At 40.9% G+C, this 13,182-nt stretch overlaps 1 protein-coding gene across 1 annotated transcript in view; it reads left to right on the forward strand.

Annotated features, from left to right (window-relative positions):
* Positions 1-13,182, forward strand: part of DENND5A (DENN domain containing 5A) — a 107,149-nt gene that overhangs the window by 18,442 nt on the left and 75,525 nt on the right. Inside the window, 2 exon segments of the mRNA XM_045015191.1 lie at positions 12,300-12,371; positions 13,016-13,125. Of these exon segments, the coding sequence (XP_044871126.1) occupies positions 12,300-12,371; positions 13,016-13,125 (182 nt within the window).

Below are 13,182 nucleotides of genomic sequence, written 5' to 3' on the forward strand. Positions count from 1 at the left end.
TGCAGCTCTTTCTAAGCAAGCAGATTTATTCTTAAGGTAAAAGCATTACAGAGAGAACCTGTTTTTTAAAAAAATAAATAAATACATAAATTCCTATATGCCAACTAAAAAGCTTACCAGCAGTCCTGTGTGGCCCCAGTAGGTCAAAACTTTTCTAGCCCTTGCCCAAGGGTTGGTGCCCCCTTATACAGAAGGGCCTGTCTGTTTGCCGGATCAGAAAGAAGTCCCTGAATCAGGTTAAACCTAAGCGCTTTATAACAAAGGCCTTTTCTTTGTCTGTTGGTCTTTGGAAAACCCAGTTTGAACCAGTATATTAAAGCCTCTGCATAGGGTGGGACCTCTCTGAAGGAGCGGTGATAACCCTCCCCGCTGGAATTTCATACAATTCCCAGCCCACAATGATACACAAACTTAATACAATATGGTCCTCAAAGATATTGCATGCTGTTGCAATATCTGTAATAGAGGGCATGGGGAGAGTTTCGTACATGCTTAAAAGAATCGTGACACTTACTTTAGATGTGTATAGAAACCATCATTACCTCTGGGAAATGGAAAGCAAATTGTTATATAATTAATTAAAAAAATAATTTATTCTTATTAATCTCAGAGGGTTTGGAAGGACTGGCTCCATACCTATGGCAACAGCTAGTCCAGATATTTTCACCCAGTGAAGTTGTACTACATATCCTGCACCTCCATTGTGTTTGTTCTATGGGGGTTGCTATTTTCCTGCTTGTTAGGCAGGTGGACAGGAAGAGACTGCAACAGGAATATATTTATTGTGCATCGAAATCAATGGACATATAAGTGATGATTTTTTTTAAAGATGTGCAATATATGTCTTGCCATAGAGGAGGGGAAAAAAATCTGTTACAAACAGCTTAGGGTTGCTTAGCTGACACAACCTTAAACAAGGATGTAGTGGGAAAAGGAAGAACCTTTCCCCAAACCTAACTGCCTACATGCCACATTAGCTGCTGTTCCTGTCACATTCCTAAAAGAAATGCATTGATTAGCTGTTGAGTTTGAAGTGATTTCTTTGGATCACACTATAGCTGAAAACCTTAACTATGACCTCAGAAATATAGACCAATATTTAGTCAGTTTCCTAGTTGGCAGGTATCCATATCCCAAATTAGTACCCTTGTTTGCTGCACACATAAGGACTACCTTTTAACTTTGGGCTGTTTGGTCAGGGTTAAGTGACAGTGGAGCACAGGATTACTATTACAGTCAGTAGCATGCAAAAATCCCCAGGTGTATTAAGTTACAAATATGAGACTCATATATTGCCTGATGACACACAAACTGAGTTAAGAACCCTGCCTAAATGACAGGAGACCTACCAACATAGTGGATGAGACCTTAATAGTCAGTAATAAAACCAAGGCTGTTATAATAAAATGGGCACCTGTGGTCCTTAAGAAAATATTTGAATATAAATAATATGTTGCTTTTCTTCTGAAGACTGAGGCTGGAGTTTTTCAAAGAGGCCTAAATCCCAGTCTTGGTATTTAACCTAATTGATCTGATTTATTGTTCAATGTTTATTAGACTTAATGATTTCCCAAGAGGAGGAGTAACTGCAAGCATTGAATGTGAGCGTTCTAGGGTAAAAATGGAAAGAATTAAGTTTTTTTTAGCATGTCCAGTGTGACTGAGAGAGGAGGAAGAAAAAACTGTTGAATGAAAAATAGATGTGGTTCTGTTTGAGGAGAAAGGTTTGAAGGAAGGAAGGAAACGAGTCATAATTTGGAACCAGAGTTCTCCATCTCTGTAATGGCTGTTCATTTACAGATCTGGCAGCTGCAACTTTGGCTGAATCTTGTTTTTGTTCCAAGAATCCTTGTTTAACAGTTGCATTTCTTACTTCAGCTACTGCCAAGCCTTGGATGCTGTTTCCTGTTTTTATAGCTTTCACAATAACATTGCTAAAGAAATAAGCAAAGGATCTTGCTAGCCTTTCAGAAGCAGGTGTGAGCTTGGCTGTGTATCAGTAAGAGCTTCTCCTGACTATAATGCTAGATTGGGTTAAAACACAACCCTGAGGAATCATTTTAACTAACATGTTAAACTTGACTTACCTTCAGGTCAATATATTTTTCAGATCTTACCCTAATATCACAGTCATACAATCCTTAGTAAACTCACTAGAGATTTATTAAGAAAAGAGTTATTGAATGGTTAAGGAATGTTGTACAGACGAGTGATTTTCATTGTTCATAAATCAGGATCATAGCAGTAATGTGTTATCTTCTGGCTTGTACAAGTCTCTTTGGAATTATCCCAACAGGTCAGAATCCAAAGGCAGCTTAGATGTAAAGTCTGTTAGTCTTTCCATGCTTTTTCCAGGGTATTCCAAATAATACTTGGAAGATCTCAATCCCACAGTTTAAACTTTCCCTGTTCAAAGTTCAGCAGATGAGAGATGACAGGATCATGACCCAGGTCCAGTATTTATAGCTCTCTAACAGGCTGACAAGCCTCCTCAAAATAATTGTCACAGCAGGGCTTTCCTCCTAGGAAGAACAGGCAATGCAAATAGTTTGTGGACCTTTGCTTTGAAGTTAATCTTCTATTTCCTATTCATTCAGGTAAACTAGTCACACTCATTTACATAAGGCAATTAGCCTGGCCTTTATAACAGAGATAGTTAAGCTGAAGACAGCCTAGATAATTAGTTTCCTGCAGTATCTCACATCTTTGATTTTAAGACTAACTGAACACAGTGGCCAGAGCCGGATCCAGGTTTTTTGCCACCCCAGCAAAATAAATAAATAAATAAATACATCTGGAGTGCCGCCCCTTGCGCCGCCCCAAGCACATGCTTGGAACGTTAGTGCCTAGAGCCGGCCCTGACAGTGGCATACATAATATAAGGCAATTAAGACAGTAAAAGGCTTTAGCATCTAAAAGCTAATTGGGTTACATTGTTAAACTTCTAACAAGATTAAGGTAAACACAGACAAATACATTTAGCAACTATTTGATTCTTATCAATACAAAGTGAATGAGTTGGGGATTGCTAGCCTAATCAATATTTCTTTGATACTCAGACATAAGTGGATTGTCTTGATTGCAATTGCACTGCTTCTTGTTAAATTGTTATGGAGTCATTCATACATCATTTAGCTGATCTGTCAGTGTCACATAAACTAAACAGAGTAAAAGTCCTTAAATCTTTCACTGTAAAGTGTTTTCTCCAGGCCTTGAATCACTTTTGCATCCCTTCCACGTTTTTCAACATCCTTTTAAAAATGTGGACACCAGGAATGGATGCAATATTCCAGTATCTGTCTTGCAAGCCAACTGTAACTATACTTGGTGTGTGGATTATAGGGCAGGAGCAGTTTGTAGGTTTATTACTTATAATAATCTTATGGGGTTGCAATTATTCTCCCTTTATGGGAAAGATTTCTTAAGTCTTTTTGTATATTCTGTGAATTCTATTGTGGGTTGAATCAAGACTCCCAGGCCTGGTCTACACTACACGTTTAAACCGAATTTAGCAGCGTTAAACCGATTTAACCCTGCACCCGTCCACACGACGAGGCCCTTTATATCGATATAAAGGGCTCTTTAAACCGATTTCTATACTCCTCCCCGACGAGAGGAGTAGCGCTGAAATCGGTATTGCCATGTCGGTTTAGGGTTAGTGTGGCCGCAAATCGACGGTATTGGCCTCCAGGCGGTATCCCACAGTGCACCATTGACCGCTCTGGAAAGCAATCTGAACTCGGATGCACGGGCCAGGTAGACAGGAAAAGCCCTGCGAACCTTTGAGTTTCATTTCCTGTTTGCAAAGCGTGGAGCTCTGATCAGCACGTGTGGCGATGCAGTCCCAAATCCAAAAAGAGCTCCAGCATGGACCGTACGGGAGATACTGGATCTGATCGCTGTATGGGGAGACAAATCTGTTCTATCAGAGCTCTGTTACAGAAGACGAAATGACAAAGCATTTGAAAAAATCTCCAGGCTATGATAGACAGAGGCCACAGCACAGTGCTGTGTGACAAGCGTAATGGAAAGCCAAAGAATCAAATGGACGCTCATGGAGGGAGGGAGGGGGTACTGAGGACTCCAGCTATCCCACAGTCCCCGCAGTCTCCGAAAAGTATTTGCATTCTTGGCTGAACTCCCAATCCAGGGAAAAAGGGTGCGAAATGATTGTCTGCCGTTGCTTTCACGGAGGAAGGATTGAGTGACGACATTTACCCAGAATCACCCGCGACACTGTTTTTGCATTGGGATCTCAACCCAGAATTCCAATGGGTGGGGGAGACTGCGGGAACTATGGGATAGCTATGGGATAGCTACCCACAGTGCAATGCTCCGCAAATCGACGCTAGCCTTGGTACATGGACGCATACCGCCGAATTAATGTGCTTAGTGTGCCTGCGTGCACTTGACTTTATACCATCTGTTTTACAAAACCAGTTTATGTAAAATTGGAATAATCCCATAGTGTAGACATACCCCGACTATCATTCTTGCCTGAAGCTGAATTGAGAATAAGTACTTCATTCTTAACTGCCAGTCCCCCATGGAATACATTATCTGCATTTTGGAAGTAATTGTCATATTCATACTTGATACCTGTGTGTAATCCACAGCTCGGCCAGCATTGGGAGTGTCATTTGCTGCTGCTGCACGCCACCAGCAAATCACTCCATGTTATTATTTAATTTGTTGCATTATATTTAGTCAAAGGTTAACAGCCTTTAAGATTTTTGAATATTTAATCTCTTTTAATATCTGATGTCTTAATGAGGGGAGCATCGGTCTTTATACCACATAAGATTCATATAAGCATATGTAAAAATATAAATTTGATGTTGCTGCTACATCCAGTATGACTTATCATTCAAAAATGGAGTAATAATGTAAATGTACATCAAGACTGAATGAGCTGGATCAATAACATCCTGTATCATGGCCATTTAAGAAAAGAAATGATGCTTGGCAGATGGTGAAAAGCGACAAATTATTGAATCAAAATCAATAAGCTTAGTTTCTTTGTAATTGTTTTGAGCAGCTCAGACTCTGTACTGGAGCCAATAAACAAATGAAGGTGGCACTGTGAATGATTCTTTAAGGTCCGTGCATCATGATCAGTCAAATTTCCTTGTATTTTTACAGGCTTCTTTTGGTTAATAAAAGGCTCCTCTCCAAGTTTGCTGTTCCTGCAGGTAGGGAGTGACAGTGGAGCTTTACTATGCTTCCTCTCGCATCGCCCTTCTGAGATTGTTCTGTTCCTGTGCAGTTTTCACAGTCTTGCACAATTTAAGTTACAAGAGTAGTAGCTCTGTAGTAAAAGGCTTTTATAAATATCTCAAGGTGGAAATTGTTGACAAACAGGAGTTTGTTTGTGTGGTTCTTTTAAAGGCAGTTTTCCTGTTCAATTATAAACATCTTTAACATCTCCTTTCATCCTCACCCTTTTCTGTTTAAGGATAAATGTGCTCTGTGAAAATCAACTATTTTATACTATCTAGTGTTGAAAACAGGAGCAGAAATCTGCCACGGTAGCATGTGGGCTGCAAAAATTACGTGACTGTGTTAAAAGCAGGAAAGAATCCCCTTGCAAACATATTTTCATTTTTTTTAAAAGAAAAAGAAATGGTTAGGAAAAAACAGATCCATAAAACCCTGAAGTTTTCCTTGGAAGGGATTGGCACTGGAAAGGGTACAGGTAATAATTCCTGTGCAGATAATATAACTGGACCCCATATAAGTTACCTAGATGCATTTAATATAATTAGCATGGTTCAGATCTACTATATACAATTAAGGCTTTTCTGCATTATAATTAACTAATTTTGTAACCATCTGGTCACAGGGTTGTCACAAATGAATTGTGTCCATGTACAAAGTAGTTAATATACTGTACAGTTAATAATAGTGGCTGCTAACCATGCATTATCTTAGCCAATGACTTCCTGTAAATAGGTGGTAACTGGAACTGCTGGAAAAATGAATTGATGAAAATGTTGGAGGTTTCCCTTTTTCAAAGTTTGAAATAGACTCATTGTCCATTAATGTGATTAAAAATAAATAAATTTGTCACTTTAAAAAATAAATAAATCCAGTTTTCGGTAAGATTGTGGTTTTCAGTAAACTATTTTGACAACTATGTCAATTAAGATTCATGAAACGCTTCATGGGAAATTTATCACATTGACCATTTTTCTACAAACTTTTTTTGTTTTAGAAGAGACAGTTTTTCTATGATGAAATGTGTGCAAAAGATTTCAATCCATTTTACTTGTAACATTGTTCTTTTGGTGTATAGCTGGGGACCCTTTACCGTGCCTATCTCATTTACTTAGCTGGCATTCCTTCCTCCCAGCTTTTTGTGAAAATAGGACATCCTTTGTGGGATTGCTGATGTAGCCGCAACCTTATATTATTATGGACTCATATACTTGAGACTTGATGATAAGCAGGCCAGGTGGGAGACAGGAAAAAGCCTTCCCCTATTGAATCCAGAGTAGTTCTTTGAGGGGTCATCAGGAAATGATCTGAGAGAACCAATTACTAAAGACTGAGATTTTTTTCTCTAGGTTACAAATTTTGGGAAGCCTAGTTGACAGGACTTTGCAAAGTACTCAAATGAGGTATCACATGCAGAACATTTTTTCAAATTGCCTTCTTAAGAAGATTACTGTTGTGTGGGTAATTTCATTTCCAAAGAAGACTCAAATCTTGCAACTCTGAGGAGAGTTGCTGAAGGGAAAGGAGTTTCTGGGGCCTAAACCTTGTTAATGGTCTCAGTCAGACAGGACTTAGCTGTAGGTGTCCTCTCCCGTTAAGGTGTACCACACAGGATTACTGTGGGCAAACACAGAGGAGAAGCCTAACACCAGAGAGGAGATGTGGTTTGGCAAGGGTGCAGGTGACACACCTCATGACATGGTCTGCTTCCAATTTTCAAAGGAAACCTGGTGGCTTGTTGTTTGTCAGATTAAATGCAGTTGGTTGTTTGAGTATGGGATATTCTAAATACATGCAGCAACAGTTGTATTGAATGTGCAGTGAGTAAATTCAAATAAACAGATGCATGGCTAAACCCATGATGCTATCTGAATTGAAGAGCAGTCATTTCATAGTCAGTATAAACAAGGTCTGGACTGATTGGCTAGTTTCTTACCTTGTCTCATGATTCCATGCAACACAAAGAGTATGTCTTGGTTACTAGAGGAGTAGCATGAACTCTAATAAGGTTGTGAAAACAAGTTAATTTTATCAAAGTTATCCAATAGAAATCATGTTAAAGGGTTCTTGAAACCTGTTTAACTTTGTCCTAGAGTGGACAGGTTCTTAGTTTCCTTTACACGTGTAAGGTCTGGTCTTCACTACAGACCTATGTTGGTATGACTGTTGCTCGGGGGGGGGGGAAATCCACACCCCTAAGCGACGTTGTTATACTGACCTACTGCCCGCCGCCACCCCCCCCCCCCCGTGTAGACAGCTCTGTCAGTGGGAGAGCTTCTCCCGCCGATATAGCTACTGCCTCTCATGGAGGTGGATTAACTACGCCAATGGGAGAGCTCTCCCTGTCATCTTAGACCATCTTCGTTAAAGCGCTACCGTGGCACCGATGCAGCATTTTAAGTGTGGACTTGCCCTAAGACAGCTCATCAGTTGAGCTTATTTAAAGCTCAACCAGAAGGGAAGGTATTGAGCAACATCTGTGAGTTGCATCAGCTCAGTATTGAACTTTGATGCTTCCTGACAGTGTAAGTGTGTATTTAATACTTTTCTGTGATATGCCTCACAGTCAGCATTACGGATGAGGGTGGGAATTGAAATCTTAGGATTCTGTCTGTGTTTGCAAAGGATCCTGGGGAGAGGAGGAGATGATAGTGACTTTCCATGTCAGGTAGGTCTTCCCCAAGAATTTGTAATCTATTTTGAGGAGATGGAAGTACCTTTACCAAACAAGAGTAAAGTGTCAAAGGATGGAAACTGTAATAAACACAAACTCCGTTTGTGTTCCTAACTATTCAATTTTATATCTTAACCTTATTCTTGCTTACATAATTTTCATTTAAACCCACCAATTTCTGTGGCTTCTTTTCCACTTTCTTGATATTGTGGGGACTCTGGAAAAATGGGGAAAAGATAAGGTAGAATGAAGGGAGAAGAGGAGGGGTAGAGGTGAAAGGCTGGAAATACAGTAAGGGTCAGAATGACGAGAACATGAAGCATAGTGAGGTAAAACAAGTAAACTTTTTCCTCCCTGGTTGCTGTGGGTCCCCCATCTGTGCTGGGACTTTCTGAGAGGAGGAGTTTTTAAGCTGTATCTTCAGAGCCTACGTGTGGGCTGAATAATTGATTGACAATAACTTACCTTGAGTTAAAACTCCAGTGTACAAACCCTTTCTGTGTGATGGTTCAGTACCTTGCACAGTGGCGGCCCCAGTCTCAGTAGGGATCTCCGCATGCTGCTGTAATATGAATAGTAATGTTATATTATGAAATTGGCTCATTATATTGAGGCATGCACCAATATGTTCAGAAATGTGCTGGCCTGAAGTAAACTACTGGAAAACAGTGTTGCCAGACCGCAAGATTAAAAAAATCACAAGATTATTATTATTATTTTTAATATTCATTAATATGTTTTTGGGGTCTGTCTTTTGAGTTCTGACTCCCCTCCCCTCCCGCTGTGTGTGTGCATGACGTCGTGTGTTGCCTACTCTCCCACGTTTATAGAGTAAGGTGACTTTTGGTTGCCTCCTGCAGCTGCTCTTTCCCCCAACCCCCAGATCAATCCTATTCCCTTTCCCCACATCATTTCAACTCCCTCCCAGCCTCACTTCTGCTCCTCCTGGGGTTCTTAATCCCTTCCCCACCCTGACCTGTGGGGGCTGCAGCAGGGTCCCCAGATTAGGGGGAGAAGGGGGCAGCTCCATGGATGTCATTTCCCTCTTCCCCCCGCCCTCCCTTTCCCAGGTGCCATCCTGCTGTTCACAGGAGGGACAGGGTAGCAGAGACACCCTGAGCTGCTGGGCTCTCCTACAGCCTCTTCCCCCTGCCCCCTCCTATGAGAATAACTGTGTCCCCTGAGAGGGAGCCAGGAAGAGCCCTGCCTGGCACCTGCGTCAGCTGTGATTGGCTGCTCTACCCTAGGGGGAAGGCCAGTGGGGAAAGCAGACAGTCTTTGATTTCACCTATATTGCAGAGCCACACTTTCTTTTCTTGCTGCAGGTCCTTAAATATATTTCAGACAGCTTCTCTTCAGTGATATCACAATGTTACTCTTTATTGCAGAGATAAAATGGTCTCAGTAAACATGTATTTTGAAATTGATCATCATAATGAAATGTCCTGTTAAAAGAAGGTTCCTAACCCAGGGAATATTTGTTTTTAATTTCTTTTAAACGTCTGCTGATATTTGTGGTTTTGGGAACCTGGTGACTGAAACCACCTACCACAAAGTGTAGGAGAGAAGTTGGCATGCAAGTGTTTACTCTGTCTGAAATACCATGGAAGAAGAAAAACAACAAACTAACTTAGTAACTATCTGTCTTTTTTTCTGAACTGATTAAAGCTGACATTACATCATTCTAGACCGACATAAATATAGAAAACAGTAGGTGTTTTAAATCTCCTGACTTGTTTTTAAAAGCCTGTACTACAGAGATCTCTAGGGTTTTTCTTTGGCATCTGTGTGAAAGTTGAGAGATCTGGGGTGGCTGGGTGGAATGTCATTAATTTTTTTTGCCCATTTTTGACAGAGTGGCAGCTTGCATCTAGGCCAGTGGTTTTCAAACTTTTTTTTTCTGGTGATACAGTTGAAGAAAATTGTTGATGCCTGCGACTCAACAGAGCTGGGGATGAGGGGTTTGGAGTGTGGGAGGGGGTCAGGGCTCTAGGCTGGGGGTTCTGTGGTGGGGCTGGGGATGAGGAATTTGAGGTGTAGGAGGGGGCTCTGGGTTTGCGGGGTCTCAGAGCTGGGGTAGGGGGTTGAGATGCAGGAGGGGGTCAGGGCTGGGGGTGCAGGCTCTGAGGTGGGGCTAGTGATGAGGGGTTTGGGGTGTGTGGGGAGCTCAGGGATGGGGCAAGGGATTGTGGCGTAGGGATGAGGCGTGGGCTTACCTCCGGCGGCTTCCCACCTGCCCTGGCACTGCGGATCATGCTGCACCCTGGAAGCAGCCAGCAGCAGGTCTGTCTCCTAGGCGAAGGCAGGTCTGTCTCCTAGGCGGAGGTGCTCAATCAGTTCCACAAGGCTCTTGCTCACAGGCATCGCTCTCCCCCTCCCCCCCCAGCTCCAGTGCTCAGGGTGGGGGCAGCACGCAGAGCCCCATGGCCCCCCTGCCTAGGAGCTGTAGCTGCTGCTGGCCGCTTCCAGGGTGCAGCATGGTGTCAGAGCAGGTAGGAACTAGCCTGCACCGCCAATGGGACTTTTAATGGCCCGGTCAGCGGTGCTGATTAGAGTCGCTGTGACCCAGTGCCTTACATTCCACGACCCAGTACTGGGTCGCGACCCGCAGTTTGAAAATCACTGGTCTAGGTTGTTGGGTTCACTTTTCTTTTAGTTGTTTCATTTTAAACTCTTCCATAAATGTCATTGTTACTAAATAATGCTTTTCCTTGACTCTGACCCTCCAAATGGTCTTGTTAGTTACATTTTAGAAGAGTTATATGTGGGTCCTTATTTTTTTTTATACCCAGATGTTCCTATTAATAGATTTCAAATTTTCCCAAATAGGCTCTTGCACAGTAACTAGATATAGCTTCAGTACCATATAAAGATATACATAATTACAAAAGCAGCTGAAAAAGGCTGCATGGCAATCAATCTGCACATCCACTGTTTTTTTTTTGTAAACATATCAAACTAAACTCATGAAAGTGAAAATTGGGGGCTCTTTTTTAAATATGGAGGATTAAATATCAGGTCCTCTATTAGGTTCTGATTCGGGAAAAAAGTCACTGTTCAGCACAGCATTTAAAGATGATTAACTTTGAAGTACACCTCTACCCCGATATAATGCGACCCGATATAACACAAATTCGGATATAATGCGGTAAAGCAGTGCTCCGGCGGGGTGGGGTTGCACACTCTGGTGGATCAAAGCAAGTTCGATATAACACCGTTTCACTTATAACATGGTAAGATATTTTGGCTCCCGAGGACAGCGTTATATCGAGGTAGAGGTGTATGTGCTTAAGTGATTTCCTGAATTGGAGCCCTTGTTGGGGATTTTCACTTTAAGAACCCTATTAAAAGAGTTGGTAGAGTTTGCTGCTGTGTTCCCTCAGAAAGCTGTATTTGGGAATGTGGGGGCATTTTGCAGAACCTAATGTTGTGTAGCATAAAGATTTTAAGCCATCTCAGTCAAAACAGAAGTGTAACTTTAAATATTACTGTAGAAGAACAGAACAAACCCAACAAATTCCAAATCAGCTTCCTTTGCTGCTTAATTATTATGTACAAGATAATAAATGAGGGGTTGAAATGTGGTGGGGGTTTTTTTTGTTTTGTTTTTTTCCTTTTGCAGGTGTTGTTGAAGTCTCTGGATTTATTTAAAGCATGCGATTTCATGTAATTGTTACAGCAGCTGTCACCAACTGCATGCTTGCTAACCACATTCTAGTAAGAAGGCAAAGGTTATTTTGGGAGGCAAATTTTGTTTGCCTTTTATATTTTTAAAAAAAAAACCAAAAAACAAAAGTATTAAAAATCACAGTTGGTGAAATGAGCTACAGCAGCAAGACCCATGATGGTTAAATTTTATTCTCTGGAAGTTAAATTAATCCCAACACAGAGGCTCCAAATGAGGCTTTATGGGCCACTTAGGCCTCCCATTACTCTATGGGGAAAGTTAGCACCATGTCCACGCAGCACTTAAATCTCACTTAAACCCTGTTTTGAAGGTTTACGCAGGTCTTAAGTGGTGAATAGGCCTTGGACTGGGCCTTTGCGTGGGGTGAATTTCATCATCTCCTCTTAAGGGAATTTTAGAATATGGCTTTTAAAGAAGGCATTAGTTTAACATATAGTTAATTACCACTGCAGTGTTGTCTTGGCCATAGAAAAGTGTTGTGCAAGAATTCCCATCCGCTGAAGTGTATTTATTGTTGACATTTCTGATGGCTTATTAATGCTCCGTTTTTATAGCTATTAATATGCTTAAGAAGTATGTGTTAGGAAAATATAGCATCAGATCTATTGTGCGGGCTAATTCTGTATGAAATATTGTGCATTGGTCACTTCTAGCTGTATAATTTTTGAATAGTTCACATTATTCAATTGTAATGCAGTGTTGTTTTTATTTGTTATATAGCACTATGCCAGTATATACAGGCCTCTAAAACCCGAGATGGTGCCGGCTGTTTCATTGCAAGTGCAGTAGAAGGTAAAAGGAAAAAGAAAAGAAAAACAGCACAAACTTTCTAGCTCTTTCAATATCTTTTGTGCCCTTTGACCTCTTAACTTCCTAGATTCTTTCTTCACAGCTGACTTTTTTTTTAATATAGTAGGGGGTGGATTTCCAGACTGTCTGTCTCCAAGAAGAAAATTTGAGGAGATTTTTAAGTGATGTCACTTCTGTGTCTGTCTCAAGCTCTGTCTTAAGCTCTTTGCTTCATCTTTGCATCTCTTGTTTATTTGTGCTTTTCATGGGTAATACACTGCAGAACATAATCTGAATTGTATTCTATTGCTGTTCTCCAAACAGAATTTGAAATAACCCAAATGCAGCTTCTACAGTTGCTGCTAAGAAATACAGACAAAACAGTAACTGTAGACTGCCTCTAGCACATTCATATTTTAAGAAAAGTGCAGATAAATAATTGTGTATAAATGTTACCAGTGCTAATACTTTTCAGTCTAATTACATGCTAACTATCTTGCATTTTCTGTTTCTGTTAAAGGGAATGTCTGTACTTAATTCACTTATCTTCACGTTTGGCTACTGATATTTGCTTTCTGGCCTTATGTGAAAGAGCTTGGAAAGAGAATGAAATGATTGACTTGATATTTTTTCTTTCACTTTTTCAGGTGAAAATTTTGAACAGACTCCATTAAGACGCACATTTAAGTCTAAAGTTCTTGCTCGTTATCCTGAGAATGTAGAATGGAATCCTTTTGACCAGGATGCAGTGGGAATGGTCAGTATGACATAATGTGCTCTTTGTTTCTGTTGGTTTTTAAGACTAGTGCTCCCT

Source organism: Mauremys mutica, chromosome 4, assembly GCF_020497125.1.
Source record: "Mauremys mutica isolate MM-2020 ecotype Southern chromosome 4, ASM2049712v1, whole genome shotgun sequence".
NCBI classification, from domain to species: Eukaryota; Metazoa; Chordata; order Testudines; family Geoemydidae; genus Mauremys; species Mauremys mutica.